We start from the raw sequence: 16,990 nt of genomic DNA on the forward strand, positions 1-16,990 counted from the left end.
AACCTTCATGGTGCCCTCCATTCAAAACACACATGCATGCTTCTGCGCGCACAAACGCACACCAAGATGTTCACATTGGCGCACACACTCGTACAAGAAACTGGTGCAGGTAGGCTTCCTCGTTGCTTGCAGCCTTTGAGGCAAAGTCCAGAATGTGCATACAGCACTTAATACTGGCGTCTAGCCTGCTTCAAAGCACTATGAATTTTGTCAAATAAGTTAACCAAGGCAAAACTGAAGGGTGATGGCTAGAATATTTTGACTCAATCATAACCAATTGAATTGCTCTGGGTAACCCTCTAGACCATTGTTTTATAGCCTGCCATGCTATTATTGAAGCGGGACAACCAGATGCAAATTAGGCTTGATCCCACTCCAGAATTGATAGGCAAGCACAAACTGCTAGGTCTCTAGGGCCAATGGGTTCTGGAACCATGCCACAGTTTTGGTAAAGTCATGGAGAGTGGCATATGGATGCCCATACGTGTGTCGCGACCTGGCTTTGCCTATAGACCCAAGCTCCGCCTCACTGACGGCGCCCAATGAGACCAATACATGTCTAGTCTTGCTTGGAGTTTCTTGTAGAACGGATGTGACCTAACAGTTCAGTCTGGCCTGCCCCTAATGGCAGGGCAAGCTGAACATCAATGGCCTAGAGAGTTGCAAAGAGCTTATGATTTATTTCAACTTTACAGCCATCACCCTTCAGTTTTGCTAAAATACATAAACGGGGCCACAGGGAGTAGTTATATTTGCCCAGCATCACGCCATTTGCGTCAAGTGAGTGAATCCGGATTAGCAGTCATACTTCTTGGGTTAACAGTCGACCAATCAGCCAACAGAGAAAGGACCCATACCATCTTGTGTAGCAAAGTAACATGTTCAGGGCCGAGTTACAGGTCTGGAAGGCCCATGAGGGCCAGGCGCCACCACCTGCTAAATGATGTAGGGCCCAGAAGAGGAAAAGGGCGGGGCCCCAGGCTTGCCAGCCCGCCACCAGGCCAGGGCATGATACATATTTATTTATTTTTAAAGCGCCGGCCCAGCCCACAGGCATCGATGTGCTGTTACAGGATTTTTCTGTTGTTGAATTGCTTTTTTTGTTTTAGTTGCATATTTATAACGTGCTTAAATACGCAGAGGTTTCTAAGCGTGGACACAGGGATAGAACCTGTGTTGCTTCGTGTCGTCCTGCTTCCAAGGCGAGCACGTTGCCGCTGAGCTATCCTCCCGGGACATACCTACATAGGTTTATGAAATCCCAAGACTGGGGAGATATGGACCCCAGTGATGGGGGGAAATCAGTAAAGAGAAATTGCTTATTGACTAAAGAACAGGGAAATAGCCTGTGAGGGAGGGGACCTTTGAAACAACCCCTAGGTTATCCCGTGCCCATGGTCGGGGCCTCATCAACAAACCCCCCCACTGCCAAGTCCCACGGCGGTAGGTTTTTGCTCGTCATTCATCTACCAGCTTAAAGTTCCTATATGCCTGAAGCCTCGTCGTCCACCAGGGACCACAAGGGACACCATGGCCCCAAAAGGCGGGAGTCTGAACCTGCATCTAAAGCACAGAGGCACAATCACTACCGGCAGGGGTGGACTGACCAATAGGGAACTCTGGAGATTTCCCACTAGGCCTCTGCACCATGGGGAGGGGTGGACTGGCCAATAGGGAACTCTGGAGTAGCAAAAGCTGCAGGGTCCCACTGTCCCCCATCAGGGAGTATTAAAACCTGGTTCCATGTTAATTTGCTGAAAGAAATTATTTGGATGTAATTTACTTCAAAGACCTTATTCGAAATTTTACTTCATTTTTTTCATTTGGTTTTATTTGGCGGGGTTCCCCTCCCATGCCTCCTTTCCCCACTCCTACCCCAAACCCCTACCAACCCCATTTTTACCCCTTAACCCATAAGTAAATATACATAATTCGAGGTCATTTTATGCGTTTAGACAAAAGGATACCATTTAAAATGAGACAAAACCAAAGCTCCCTCCCTTCTGTGAGCAGCGGGGCTGGTGGGAGTCCACGTACGGCTCAGGAAGTACGCTGCAGTGGCGGGCTGCTTACCACAGACAGCGAAACCACTGCAGTGGATGCCAGAGAGGAATGGAAAGCAAGATGGCGGATGACCCCTTTGACAGCACTCTCCGCAGATCTGCTATGACCATCATGGAGCGACAGGAGGTAGCGGGGAAAACCAAATACAATTTCAGGTAACCAATCCCTGAACAGGACAGACTTCATGTAGTAGCGGAGGAGAGTTTGGCAGTCGGGCGAGTACAAGAACCTCCTTTAGCAGAAGCCGGGTGTTGTGGAAGGAAGGCGCACTAATGGCAGATTTAAGGTGCAGAGAGCGTGAGATATCAGGGCCTAGGGAGCTGAATAAGCAGAAGGAAGATGGCAAGGGAGCAGCAGCGATGGGGAGAATAAGAGTGGAGGAGTAAGAGATGGGACATATCTGGAGAGGAACGTGAAGACCGAGAGAGGTGGAAAAGCCCAGGACATGGCTGAAAGGTTGACGAGACAAGTAGAGGTGCGGAGTGGTGGACTAGACGTGGAGAGCGGGTAATACAGCCTGGGGAGACCTGCAGAGGGGAGCAAAGTGAACGACGAACAAAAAAAACAGTAGCGAGAACATGTGAAGAGAAAGGAGAGAAAGCGAAGGAGAAGAACCAGGTGGGAGAAGAACCAGTCCTATTCACCCATGGGCAAGGAGAGGCAGAGGGCCTAATCAATACAGTGCATCAACAAAGAGAAAAAGAGTACTATAGACAGTGAGTTAGACCAGGAAAGGGAAAAGGGAGTTGCGGGGGTAGGAGCCTGTGTGCAATCAGGCACCAGTATCCCGGGGGAACACACCAAGTGTTCCCTGGACCAAATGAGATCTGGGTAAGTGCTTCCCTGGTGTGGCAACGCCAGACCCCTCGGAGAGTATCCTCAACATCAAGAGTACTACAACAACAGTGCAAGATTCAACCTCGTCAATAAGGAAGTGCCAACAACACTTGAAACCCCATTGGGTGAGTGACTTTCATTGCCAGGCAGTGCAAGCCAGGGAAATGAGGGATGGACCGATTGACCATGGTCCTCCAGCAAGCTGGAATTGCACCATTTTGATTTCTTTGACAAACCTACATTAATGTATCTGTCCAGCCCAAACTTGGAGCCCATTTACCTCGTGGAAATAGATCTGCATAAACCTCATTTCTTGAGTCCTGAATCATCTGTTGGACCCTCAGCCATGATACTTGCCAGATGAAGAGACCGATCTGGCGAGTCTCTCAACAAACCTGGTCTTCAGTGTTTCAAACACCTAGAGTAGGTTTTCTGTTCTACATAACCAGCAAAGGGCCATTAACAGATTGGCTGCATACCACTTTTGGCCTATATTTCTCTGAATTATTGGGTGCGGATAGTTGGCTCCTCTTCTTGGAGCAGATATAGATTATGGGGCTGGACAGATGCAGAATACAGACAGCTTTGACCCAGAGTGACTAATCTCCCCTCTCAAGATCGGCGCCGCAGCATGGGGGGGGGGTCATTACACGTTTTGCGGTTGATCTGCTAAATTACTGCCAAAATCCTATGCCATTTTCAGCCATGGTATTTCCAATGATTTTGGGGGGTAAATTAAAGGATCCACCTCAGTTGAAGATAGATCCTCCAATTTGCCACCAAATCTCATAGTACGGCAGTGCGGTAATGCAGCATTAAAGGGGCCAGTAACCGGATTGCTACCATTATCCTGCCGCTTTTACCACCCCACTATACTTGCAATGAGGCCCATGGTTGTTTGTTGAATTGCTTACATCTGAAAGGTAAACCACACACTGCTTGAATACCATATACGCTATTAAATAGTTTCTGCCATGAAGCTTGGGGTTAATGGTTGTAGGCATTACAGGACGACACATGGTCCAAATTTTGCCAGAATATTTGAATGACATCACGGGCCTGGCGGGTAAGTTCTTCGCAGATCAAAATCCTAAACAAGTTTAATTGTGCTCTGGTAAGAATGTATAAAAGTGGCATGTGGGAGCCACCTTTTTGGTTGGAGAGGTGTACGTCAGGTTGGCACAGAGGATCGCATGTTGTGGCAATGTAACATAGGTCGTGGAGGCCAGGCAGACTCACAAACAAGGAATGAGGTTTAGAATCTTTATTACGGAACACAAAGGATCAACTCAAACGTCAAACAGCCAAAGGGAAGGTCCAGGAGTAATCGCGTAAAGTCTCTCACCCTGGCGTGCCCAGACCGCTAGTCCTTCGGGTGGTTTCATCTCATTCTTGACTAGTTGTGGGATTTCCTGCATCCCAGACTATCTAGCACAAAATGCTCTGGTCTGCATTGGTTTTCCAGTTGTCCTGCACTGAGGTACATCTGTGTCTGCTTCACCGGCTGGAGATAGAAGTCAAGCTTCTCCATCTGCAGAGATGTATACATGGAACCTCTCTCTACTAGGCTCCTCTATACTCCTGCTCTATTCTCTCTTCCAGCGTCTTGTACCCTCTCCCTCTTTCTTGACCTGCCTTGTCCTCCTCATGTCTTACTGCTCGTAATGGCTTTCACATCACCACCTCCAGTAGTTGCCACCTCTTCCAATACTTTTTGACCTCCTACAGTTGCCACTTACTCCTGAGGTTTACGGCAGTCCCAAACTACCATCTCCTATAGATCTGTACAACCTGCTCCAGGCCTTCTTCACCATCTGCTATTACCCCATGCCAAATCTTCAATTCGTTCCTCTACTACCCTTTCCTCCTCATCTTCTCCTAAAAACTTCTACTGGATCCTCCAACAGCCTCCAGCCCATCAGTCTTTTGTGCTGTACATCCATTTCCTCCAAACAGCGTCTACAGCATTCTCCAACAACTCATATACAGCAACTAGCACTTATACTGTCCTCCCCCCTCCTCCTCCTCCTCAGAGCTTTTTATGGTGAGTCAACACCTGTGAGGGAATTGTGATTGGCGCTTGCTTTTGGTCATGCCTGGGCCAGATTGAGTCTTGGGACTGGACCAAAATGATATGTGTCTAAGGCGCCATTTTGGCATGTCTTTCACTTGCTTCCATGATCCCTGTGGCTGCTCAGACTGGGTTGAAGCCTGGAGAATTATCACCAGCTGAAGCCCAGGCCCAAAGTGTATCCTGCAATAGTTGGACATGTGCTCAGTTAGTAGGGTGTTACCATTGCTGTGAGTTCCCAACTTAGGGAAAGGGGCATCTGTGTGTCCTGGGGAAGCTGTCCTGTGGAATGGGAAGGTCTGATCCCCAGTGGGGGTCTCGCAGACTATGAAACAGCAAAGTCCCGGGGTGTGCGTTGGTTTTGAAAGGAATAGGAGCAGGCGAACGTGAGATAACCTTGGCCCAGAAGAACTGGTTTTAGCTTTCAGCTCATCCATGGCTCCCGCCTGCTTTCTGTTTGTGCGTCTTGTCACTGTTTTTCTGTGCGCTCTGAGGCCTGCGGGCATGTGGCGCGTAATAAAAATTTAAATAAATAACTCATCCGAGAGATTGTGGCATTTACCATGGTGATCTGTATCATTTATATATGCGGCACTTTTGTGTTGGCATGCGACCCTTAACACTCCCGGGCATAGAGTACGGTCACTAGAACTCAAAGAAACCTAAGAGGCCAGGCTGTGGCTTCACAGACAGAGCTGCAAAACTCCTGATTAACTGCTGCAGACTCCACTATTGGGGACTCTGGCCGCTGTGCTGCAGTTAGTGTGACTGACCCCTGCCAAGTGGCTAGGACCAAAGGAATGCATCCAGGGGATCCTACCCATGCTGCCCCAGCCTATCACCCAGTGTCTCAGAGAGGCGCCCAATTCCCCGGCCCACTCTCCTGATGGTCCCTAGTGCCAGGTAGGGGGCGCAGTCACACAAAGCAATTCTCTTTCAGAATAGGATGGTGGAGACTGAACATGGTCCTTAAACAGGAAATCCCAACATCATTGTAAATCTTTCCATTGGCAGATGACATGGTTTGGGATTGTCTATCACTGCCTGAAAAGACCTGGCTATTTAGGGGTGCAACGGCAGTGTAGACAACAATTAGAGAATTCTTCCAAGATTGAGACCTGACTAGTTAGTCTCCTCTGCACTTCCATATTTAAGGGACATGTGGTCTAGATTCCATGCAATGCATTGCTTACCTCTTTCACACTATATAGTTTCAGCTTATGAATCAAACCCAAGTATAGGAATCCTAAAATTGGTTTAAAAATTGTGTAGGTCACCTCTGTCATAGAGAGAAATTGGCAACTCCGTAGGACAGGGGATGATGCCTGCTATGTGAGATGACCCCTGGAAGTGGGATAGAGTGACACACCCAAAGCCCATCCAGTCTCCCATCCCAGCCCCCACAGCCACCCTACCAAGATAATGGACCTGTTGTGACACAGTATAGAATGCGTTATGTGGGCGGCAGGGAGTGTTCCCCCTTCAGCGATACCCAGTCAGGAGGACCAGAAACCCATGCCAATAAAACCACTCAAAGAAGATATGATACTCATGTGGTGGTGCGTGCCTGTTCGAGGTTTGCTGCTCACTATGGATGGAAAGCTGCTCGCTTTTCATCCAAAGAATCAGGAGCAAACCTCTCGCACACATGCAGCACCACGACAATACCAGCGTGGGAATGCAGAAATTCACAGGGCAGGTAGCTGGAGTGCAGGACCACCGGGCGGTCATGTTGAAACTTCCTGGTTCAAAGAGAATGGGTCATGCCTTTGAGTATTTGCACAGAGTCCAGATTACTTACGCAAAAAGCAAATTAACAAATACGAGAAGCAAAACAGGGAGGTTGGTTCACAGAGCTTAAATTGCTCCAGACACCAATTTAGTGGTAGATATTTTTAGCGTAATCTGTAAACTCCACTAGCGCGCGAACAATTAAATGACTGATCTTAACTGACAACCCACTAGTGCAGTAATGGATTCCACACGAGGTAACAAACCATAGATTCCAAATGAGTAACGCTGGTATTCCACACATCTCAGTTGTAGGGTAGGCGAGGATGGAAAAACAATACAAATTAAAAGGAAACCGGTTAGTCATCATCCAAGACAGATATTGGACATTTGAACACCTGTGAGGAAAAGAGGGGGGGCTGTCCGTTATTCTACATAGTGTCTCGGGTAGCTTGGCCTCACAGTGCTCCTCCTGGCACCCCATTTGAGATTTGGCTGAACACTGCTGGTTTTTTGGGGTCGTACACTAGAGCCAACATAAGGACTTCTCTCCTTTGCCTCTGGTTTCTCCATGGGGCTAGCCCTGGTATTATCAGGGGGGTCACACTAAAAGGGCGCATACACTTGTAGACTCTCACAGGGTTCCATACTCTACCGTCCTTGACCTAATCGCCCCCTGTAAAACCTCCAATAACCAGACAGGTTTGGACCATGAATTGCATCATGAGCATTCACATAAGGATGGAGAGAACTCAATCTTTACCCAGTTGCTTATGCACACATCAGGGCTCCTAAAAGAGTGGCGTCGATCATAGGCTACATTATTGCTAGCTTGCCTTGCTTTTGTTCTACCCTCAATAGTTTTATGATTGCATACCACTTTGGTTTCCCTTTTTAGAAATGGGAGCATACATGGGGTTCCATCCTCTTGGGATCACTAACATTAACACCCCCATGGCCGACTAAAGGGGAAAACCTGCTACACATCCTTAACAGCTTGCTTCCAAGTCCTTCCCCCATCAGGATCCCTGCAAACTTTCCTTGATCACTCGATTTTACCTTTCCACCATCCTATTGGTTTGGAGGTGGTATAAAGAACTGGTGTGGTCCTTCACTCCGTTGTCACACAGAAATGTACAGATTTTTGGTCAGAAAATTGTGTGAAAGATAGGCTCCCTTTCTGAAAACCTCTTCTAAAAATGTAAGGACATCTCTGGTACAGATGCGGATTGTGTAATAAACCTCTACCCAACGTCTAAGCAAATCAACAGGTACCCATTCCACTGCCTCAACTGGCTCTATGATGCCATGCATTTCACAATGTTCCAGTTCGGTCTTGGCCTCTTCATGCATTGTTAAGGGAACGTGGAGTACCTTATGTACCACTGGTATTGCCCTTGGCTTTAACTTGTTGGTGCGAAGTGAAAATCCTTTGAGACAGTCTACACCTTCTCTGAAGACATCGCCCTTGGTTTCCAGTCTGTCTTTGCATGCCGGGACTACTTGCTTTGAATTGGGACCAAGCGTCAAGCACAGTTTCTTTTGGTGTTCAGTTGGGTAGGGGTGTCCTGCCTTTGTACGTCACATAATTTGCTGTTTGCAAATCTGTCCTTGAAACCCAGTTCTGTGGGTAACCACCCAACTGACGCAATGCGTTTCCCACTGTATGCTGATGGGTAGATATCAATTTCTCTAAATGTTAGTTTCCAAATGCCTTTCAAAAGCACTGTGTACGTCACCCGTGAATCTACCATCCTTTCTACTTTTCCTTCCACTAAGTTTTTAGCTATGACTTCTCTATCCCCTTCTTCAATGATGAACACCATTTCCTCCAGGTGTTTGCATAATTATTTAACTAGGTTGGTGTTACTGCCCATTTGTTGCCCACTTACCAACACCTACAAATGGGGCCCCTAGGTATATACCTTGTATTGTATGGCGATTTGTAAAGCATGAAACCAAGGCCCTAAGACATCTGGGTGCTCCTACACACCCAAACCACTAGTAAGAAAAGGAGCCCCTAACCAAACCTAAACAAAGAGGAATGTCTTTAAAGCTCTATGAATAGAGAGGTGGTCAGACAGCACGTCGAGGTGAGAAGGAAGAGTGTTCCATAGCTCTGGAGCCAGAACTGAGAAAGAAGGCCCACCCTTGCAGGCCCGGAGAATTCTACAAACAGTAAACAAGATCTAAGAACCACAGTGCAGGGCTCTTGATGGAAAGTATCGAGTGTGTCTGTTCGAGGAAAGGAGGGCCCAAATGCTGAGTTGGTCGGTGGACGATACAACGGATCTTAAACTCCTTGCGCTGCTTGACAAGAAGCCAGTGAAGCTGAAGGAGCAGATTGAGGGCAAGACGAGCTGCAGAGTTCTGCAGTGTCTGGAAGCGATGCAATAAGAACTCTGGCTGTCCTAGGTAGATCCGATTGCAATAATCGAGTGATCCCATAATGGAAGCTGTGACCACTTGAGAGCAAAGAGGTAAGGGGATAAAAGACAGTACTTCTCTTTGGAGATTGACTTTTAGAAAGCCTGCACTACTTATCGAGGCAATCTGTACCTCTCTAGAACCAGACTATTCTAGTTTAATGCCCAGGCTTTTGACTGATGCACAGGCCTTTGGACAATGGGCCAACAAATTAAGCCAAAAGTCTGGGTTCTACAGGTTACTATCAGCCTGGGGCCGACCGTCAAGATCTCAGTCTTTTCTGCATTTAACCTCAGTCAGTTTTTCAACATCCACTCCCCAATATCAGCCAGGCATGATCTTAATTGGCCAGGCGCAATCAGATTCAGGGGCATTTAGGGCAAAAAAAAAAAAAAAACAGTTGGGCGTCATCGTCGTAGGTATAAAACCATAAACCATGAGGCATGATCAAATCCGCAAGAGGTCAGAAATATATGTTAAAGAAAATGGGCGATCGGGAAGATCCCTGGGGAACGTTGCATGTAACCGGTGTGGGTTCCGACTTAAACGGGAACAAGGAACTTGTTTGGGTGCGATCTGACATTTAGGAATGGAACCAGGCAAGAGTAAGTCACAGTAACCTCTTTCTTCCATAAAATGAAACCTGACCTGGCGTGCAGCGTTCTCTTCTATGATCAATGAAATTGTCTGCGACTTGCTACAACATGCTATTGTACATTTACATCTAGTTAAATCTATTTATCCCACCAAATACCTGTGGTACTAGTTGCTTTCCTTACTATAAACAACTGCTGTGCAGTAAACAGAAAAACATGGCATGGAAACTCCAAGCAGGCAATAACACAGGGCGACACGTATTACCCGTCCAATCAAGGTCAGATTACCCATCCAATTACCCAGCTCATCAATGCCACATTTATTACCCATCAAAACCCAAACAAAATGCTTTTCAAACGTGTTTTCTGAAAGTATTTTAGGTTTATTTCCACTGAGAATTGGGATGTTTCATTTACAAGTCGATTGCCATCCTGGTCAACGTGTGCTTTTAGGGTTACACCGCCTCTCAGCGTTACTTGGTAGACGTCTGCGGTGGGACCCATTCGTGTATCTTCTTGCGTGTAGTGGAGTAGGGTACATACTGTCCAGGAGTGGAGCTCAGGTTGAATTTGTGGTTTTCCCAAATAAATTTGCGAGGAACTGGCGGGTGGGTTGTTGGGGGCTCATCAGCAATGCAGTGTATCCAGCGGTGCCTACAGTTAGGAAGAAATGAAAAATATTAGTCAGCAAAATCTTATAGCCACTGGCTTTTAGCCTATGACTAATATTATGGACAGTACTTGCTTCAAAGGAACAGTTTTAAAAAAAAGAAAATGTAAAAAAGATTTCTTCAAAAAACATAACATTGCAAGATTAAAACATATTTTTCCTACAGCCAGGCCCCCCGATAAGGGTCATACCAGGCCTTTATATGCATTAAAATCTTTTAAATACAGCCACTGTATTATTTTCATGCATACATTTACACACAGGTTTAGACCAGATGGCAGTGCAAAAATGCTTCTTTTGCTTTTTATCTACATGGATGTAATTGCAAGCCATGGAGAAAAACTTTGTTTTCTCTGAAGCCTTTCAAAAAAAGAAACTGCACACTGATAGGAATGGTTTCTTTCAGTTCAACTTCTGCTGTTTTAGGTGTAGTTGCTCATGGAGCAAACAGAAACACTGCTAATTAAAAACTAATTGGAGTATGCACTGTCTAGTTTACATCCATTCAATCTTGCAGTCAATGGGGGTACATTTCTCTAAATGGTCAGTGGCAGCAGAGTCTTTGCTCAAAGGTGAGGGCTTGTCAATACACCAATCACAGGTGTTATAGCCTTTCAAATATTCAAGGCTACAACTAAAACCTGACTCTCCAGGAAGTGAAAGCAAGCGCTGTTCAAAAACCAACAAATGAAAGTTACATGTGTAAATGAAATAGAAACTCAGCAAAACCTGTCTGTGATCCAGATAGGTATTTAACTTTATGTAGCGCTTTGTGCATGGTCCGTCCAACATCTAGGCACTGTAATTATTATACCCGAGTCGATACTCGGTTTACTGACCTTTAAAGGATGTTAGCAAAAAGACAGCTCAGCCGGTTGAGTGTTCATGCACAGATCGCAGCAACTATCTGTATCTCAGTAAGGCCAATTCAGCCTTTCATCCATTCGAGGTTGATAAAGGAGTAACAACTTCAGAGTGGTGAAAATGATAAAGATGTTCCATGTACAGCGCTTTGCCAAAAGCGCTATACAAATAACAATTTGACCATGAGAATAGGTATAGAATTTAGCATGGAGTCCTTGCCTCTTTGCACTGTTGTATCATAACATCGGGATACCATTGGGTAGTACTAGTTCCAGGAAATTAGGACTTTCATTAAACATCAAAAGACAATTCTGCATCGAACCTCAAAACACACAATACAATTCAGGTTTGCTGAACTATGTAATTGCTGGGTTTTTTGTCTTTTCAACAAAAAAAATATACACAAGACAGATCAAATGGCCAGACCCTCGAGAAATAGGGTAAGGTGTATTCTGTCACAATGCAGAAAGCTGCCGCATGGTAATGATTTCCATACAGTTTTTGCACACGTTTGCTGAATGTCACATACATGTTACCCTCATGCAGAGAACTAATTTTTACTCTTTTGAAATCACATTTATGCTCAAAGTTCAAAAATATGGCGTAAAATACTCCCACCTCTAAATCTTATCTGGAGCACAGCCTACAGCTGTGGATAGATTTTGAGATTTAATTTGTTACAATATCCATGTGATACATATGTCATCAATAAAAAGCAAAGGCAACTGGGCAATGTTTAATTGCAACAAAGAAACATGGTTAACATTGGATGAGGTCAAGCTGGCATGGTGCTTCTGTTGCCGCCGCCTGATTGGCCATACTAATGTTTTATGTAAGCCAAAAACCTTGTAAGGAAACTTTACCAAGCACAACTTTAAAAATGATTACTAGACCAGGAGGGTAAAGTGCATCAGTGCAGCGCTGTGTCCAGAGCAGAGGGCAAACAAGAAGCAAAGGGCAGGAGTCAAAGGCTTTGCCCATCCGGAGCACACTCATGCAGATACCGATTGGGGAGCGCTGCCGTTGCATGCCTCTTCCCGGCCCTTCTGCCAGAGATCCACCGGGGGTGTCGCCTACCAGAGTATTAAAAACAAAGAGTAGCAAGAGTCAGGGATAATCCAAGGTCAGTCCTGATTGGCCCTTCAATCCTGCACTTGCCCTGTGAGACAACCAATCAAGACTACAACAGGGCTCCAGGCATCCTATATACACGCCACAGCTTAATGTGTAAGCAGAGGCTATACAGTACCTCTTCCTTAGCATCCTATGAACACATGTACTGTGTCAATTGCACTGGAGTTAATGGATGATGTCTCACAAATCAATTAGAGATATAGATGTAATGTATGCCAAAGTAGAATTACTGATTACAAACACAGATCTTATTCTTGTAATGAAAGTTGGCTCACTGAGACGCTTCCCATCTGGTGATGGGGGTTATCGTCATGATCCACAACGTTCCTTCCAGGTAGCACATGTTGATCTTCTAGGGGACAAATTATACTAGACCCTCCAAATTCAGATAAACCATACTGATCACCTGCTATCACCCTCTTGACCCCTCTAAGGTAGTCACGGAGACCGGTCCACTCTTCCAACCAATCTCCTCCAAAGAACCACCAATCCAACAGTGGTATTTCAACTTCTGGCTCTAAGATGGTTGCATCCTCTCACCCCAAACAATCCTTGACCTATGCAAGGGTATCAAGATCGAAGGCATGCCAAGGAAATCCTTGCACAATAAGGGCCACGGACGTAACACCATGCTGCAATCAGATATGGGATGAAGGCCCTCTGGGTGACCTGGTCAGATCCGGTAATGATGCCCTTTCTACATTGATCTCCCGATTTATCCAGCAATGCCTTCCCGAGGCAAACGCCAAGCTATACCCCCAAATAGAACCAGAAAGCTAGCCCGTCATGGCCATTCCAAGTCAAGGTCACACAAGGAACAACTCAAGCCATGCTTGACATTGGAAGGGAGTCAAGGAGAATTCCATCCCACCGAGACATGGAATCTGCATTTCTCACATCCTCTGACAAACTGGTCATCTAGTTTACTAGGGTTCACTTCTGGGCATGACTAACACTTGGCATCGTACACCCGGGCATGCTCCGCGATGGTCTGTAAAAAGGAACCAGCCTTCACTCACTGCTCTACAAAGGATTCCCGATGGTGAGACTGGAGCACTTAATCGCGCCGCCCAGTACAGGATCGTTTGGCAACCCAAAGGGCTCATCCTAACACCTCGCTCAGAAACCAGAGAGGAGCAAGAAGGTCAAAATTCTACTCCACCGCAGACTATGCAGAAATCTACCTGCATCATGGGCTGAAGGATTACTTCTCCACATTGTTTAAAGGCCTGAATGGGGCCACACAGCCTTAAATTTAACAACTTAAATGGCAAAATACTTCAGTCCCAAACACCTCTTGCATAAAACAGGTACGTCATGGTAGACAGTTCATATAAAAAGGAAGGGATACCAGTAGGAGTCCTCTAGGAAGCTGGTTTCACACGGCTATGGTCACTTGGTCTACTTTCCACTTAAGCTCTTTGAAGCAATCCAGTCTTGTGTGCCCACTAAAAGGCATAGCATAATAGAGCCTACCTCCAGAATAGACCATGCCAATGCCCTTTATGCAAGAGGTCCAGTGAACACAAATCGCTAGGCCGCAGAATGGTAAATGTGTATCAGATGTCTGATCTATGGTCGAAAAAAAATATATCCATTTCCAAACCTTCATCTGGTTCCCAATATATGCCACAGTGGCCTTTAAGATACTGAACCTGGCACCCAAGGGCAATCAATGGATCCCCAATAGCTTCCAAACAAGATCCACAGATGCTGCGCCGTTTATGCCCTTTGCTTGGCTGGCGCCAACCTGCTGGCGATTCCAAAAAGCAAATGGAGAAAAAAAAAAGAAAGTATGTCGAGGGTTCTCATTCACCGCCACTCCACTAGAGGGTTCTCATTCACCGCCACTCCACTAGAGGGTTCTCATTCAGCGCCACTCCACTAGAGGGTTCTCATTCACCGCCACTCCACTAGAGGGTTCTCATTCACCGCCACTCCACTAGAGGGTTCTCATTCAGCGCCACTCCACTAGAGGGTTCTCATTCACCGCCACTCCACTAGAGGGTTCTCATTCACCGCCACTCCACTAGAGGGTTCTCATTCACCGGCACTCCACTAGAGGGTTTTCATTCACCGCCACTCAACAACGGAGCAACCTGCAAGTGGAACCATACAACTTTATCAGACTTTTGCTATTAACAACACCTCCCAAAACATACCATCATCATTCTAGTTTATTTCGACGTATGTCATAAAAACATACAAACTACATAAACACCACAATTCATACAAATACAGTGTTACACATGAAATTAAAAAAAACACAATCAAGCCATATTACATACATGTAGTAAACAGTTTAGGAGAGGCACGGCTTAAGTGTGCAAAGTTGCTAATAAATTAGATTATTTATATAGAAACTTCAAATCTGAAATCTATAACTAAAGTGCATAATGCTTAATAACTTGAAATGCAAGTGGCCCTATGCAGCAGAGCTTTGGAACTAAAGTGCAGGCACTAGTTGTTTTGCATGTTGATAATCTATAAATAAGGAGTCAATAGATTCTGGCCTAGCAAGCCAGGCCATAGGAGGACATTTCGCAACTGCAAAGAATGACAATGCATTACTTACCGTAAAAGCATTTCTGATGCATTGTCTTCTGATGTTTGTTAATCTGCTTAGAATCACATGCTGTGCATAGACTAGCGAGCAGTACCCGGAGTTGGAGGTGCGTTGTGAGAAGGAACAGTAGTGAAAAGATGTCTTAGTACTGCCTGACCCACCTGGGAGTTAGATCTCGAGTGTGCATCTCGACAGTAGTGTTTTGTAAAGGTGTGCACAGAACTCCAGGTAGCCGCTTTGCAGATAGACTCAAGGGGAACATTTGCAATGAATGCTATGGACGCCCCCGTGCCTCGAGTAGAGTGTGCTCTTGGCCTAAAGGGCAGTTCTCTCTTAGCAAGAGTATAGCAGAGAGTGATGCATTGAACAATCCATCTAGAAATAGTGGACTTTGAAACTGCATCCCCTTCTCTTCCTGCTGCCACCGAGACGAAGAACTGATTAGTCTTCCTCAGTGGTCTGGTTCTTTCCATGTAGAACATGACAGCTCTGCGCACATCAAGTGTGTGCAGAGTCCTTTCTCCCAAGTTGGAAGGATTTTGAAAGAACGCTGGTAGTTCTATTGACTGGTTTACATGGAATTTTGAGATGAATTTCGGTGCAAACCTTGGGTGAGTGCGTAGAACCACTTTATCTTTGTGAACTGCTACAAAGGGGTCTAGAATAGAAAGAGCCTGTAGTTCACTTACTCTCCTAATGGAGGTGATGGCTATTAGGAAAGCGGCCTTAAGAGTGAGGTCCTTAAAAGTTGCTTTGTGCATGGGTTCAAATGGTGAGCCCATGAGTCTGGTAAGTACCACATTCAGGCCGGGAGCTGGGTTTGCTATCGGAGGGTGTATTCTCTTTACTCCCTCCATGAAGGCTTTGATAACTGGGACTTTCCACCACGACACTTTAAGCTGGGAAGTGGTGTATGCAGAAAGTGCCGCTAGGTGGACTTTAATGGAATTGAACACTAGACCCGAGTCCAGTAAATGGGTCAGGTACAGGACAATATGCGTGGGGGAGCAGTCAACTGGGACGATGCTTCTTCCTCTACACCAGGTGACAAATCTCTTCCATTTGCTAGAATAACAGTGACGAGTGTTAGGCTTTCTAGCCTCCCTGAGGATGTCCATGCATCTCTGTGGGAGTTTTAAGTGTCCAAATTCTATGATCTCAGGAGCCAGGCTGCTAAATTCATGGCCTGAGGGCATGGATGCAGTGTCCTGCCCTTGTCCTGCGACAGCATGTTGTGCGGGCAGGGAAGTTTCACTGGGGGAGATAGAGACATCTCCATCAAGTGAGCGAACCATGGCTGCCGGGCCCACATAGGGGCCACTAGTATCATGGTAACTTGTTCCTGGTGCATCTTGTGCACAATCTTGTTGAGAAGGGGAGTCGGGGGAAAGGCGTAAGCAAATTTCCCCGACCATGGAATCGATAGACCGTTCCCCTTGGATTGGTTCTGGGGGTACCTGGAGGCGTAATCTTGGCATTGTGAGTTCTCCAGAGTTGCGAACAGGTCTATTTCTGGGAATCCCCATTGTGTGAAGACGATGTCTTCGTGCAGCTGCCATTCGTACTCCAAGGGCAGAGGGAAGTCTCTGCTGAGTTCGTCTGCTAGCAGATTGAGTTCCTCTGGTACATGTTGTGACAGTAGGAACATGTTGTGTTTGAGAGCCCACTTCCAGATATTCTGGGACAGCTTGAACCGTCCTGGAGAGTGGGTGCCCCCTTGCTTGTTGAAGTAGTACATGGCTGTGGTGCTGTCCGTAAGGACCATCACTGTCTTCTCTTGTAGGTGTTCCTGGAAGGCTTTTAGAGCCTTGAACACGGCCAGTAGGTTTATGTGCTTGGATGCTACGCTCGGAGTCCACACTCCGTGAGCAGTCTGATGGGATAGGTGAGCCCCCCCCCATCCTGTGAGGGATGCGTCTGTGGTTAGAGTGGCTTCCACTGCGGGTGTGGCAAAGGGTTTCCCTCTTACCAGGTTTTCCTTTGTCCACCACCATAGCGAGAGAACCAAGGCCTGCGAGACCACCACTAGA

The 16,990-nt window shown here is 46.3% G+C and overlaps 1 protein-coding gene across 1 annotated transcript in view; it reads right to left on the bottom strand.

Moving 5' to 3' along the window:
• Positions 1-10,088: 10,088 nt before the first annotated feature.
• The window catches only part of NDUFA12 (NADH:ubiquinone oxidoreductase subunit A12), a 182,287-nt gene continuing 175,385 nt past the window's right edge, over positions 10,089-16,990 (bottom strand). Inside the window, exon 4 of the mRNA XM_069629808.1 lies at positions 10,089-10,380. Within this exon, the coding sequence (XP_069485909.1) occupies positions 10,200-10,380 (181 nt within the window). The 3' untranslated portion in view covers positions 10,089-10,199. The remainder of the gene's footprint in view (positions 10,381-16,990) is intronic.

This window comes from Ambystoma mexicanum, chromosome 12 (assembly GCF_040938575.1).
Source record: "Ambystoma mexicanum isolate Mex_15411 chromosome 12, UKY_AmexF1_1, whole genome shotgun sequence".
NCBI classification, from domain to species: Eukaryota; Metazoa; Chordata; class Amphibia; order Caudata; family Ambystomatidae; genus Ambystoma; species Ambystoma mexicanum.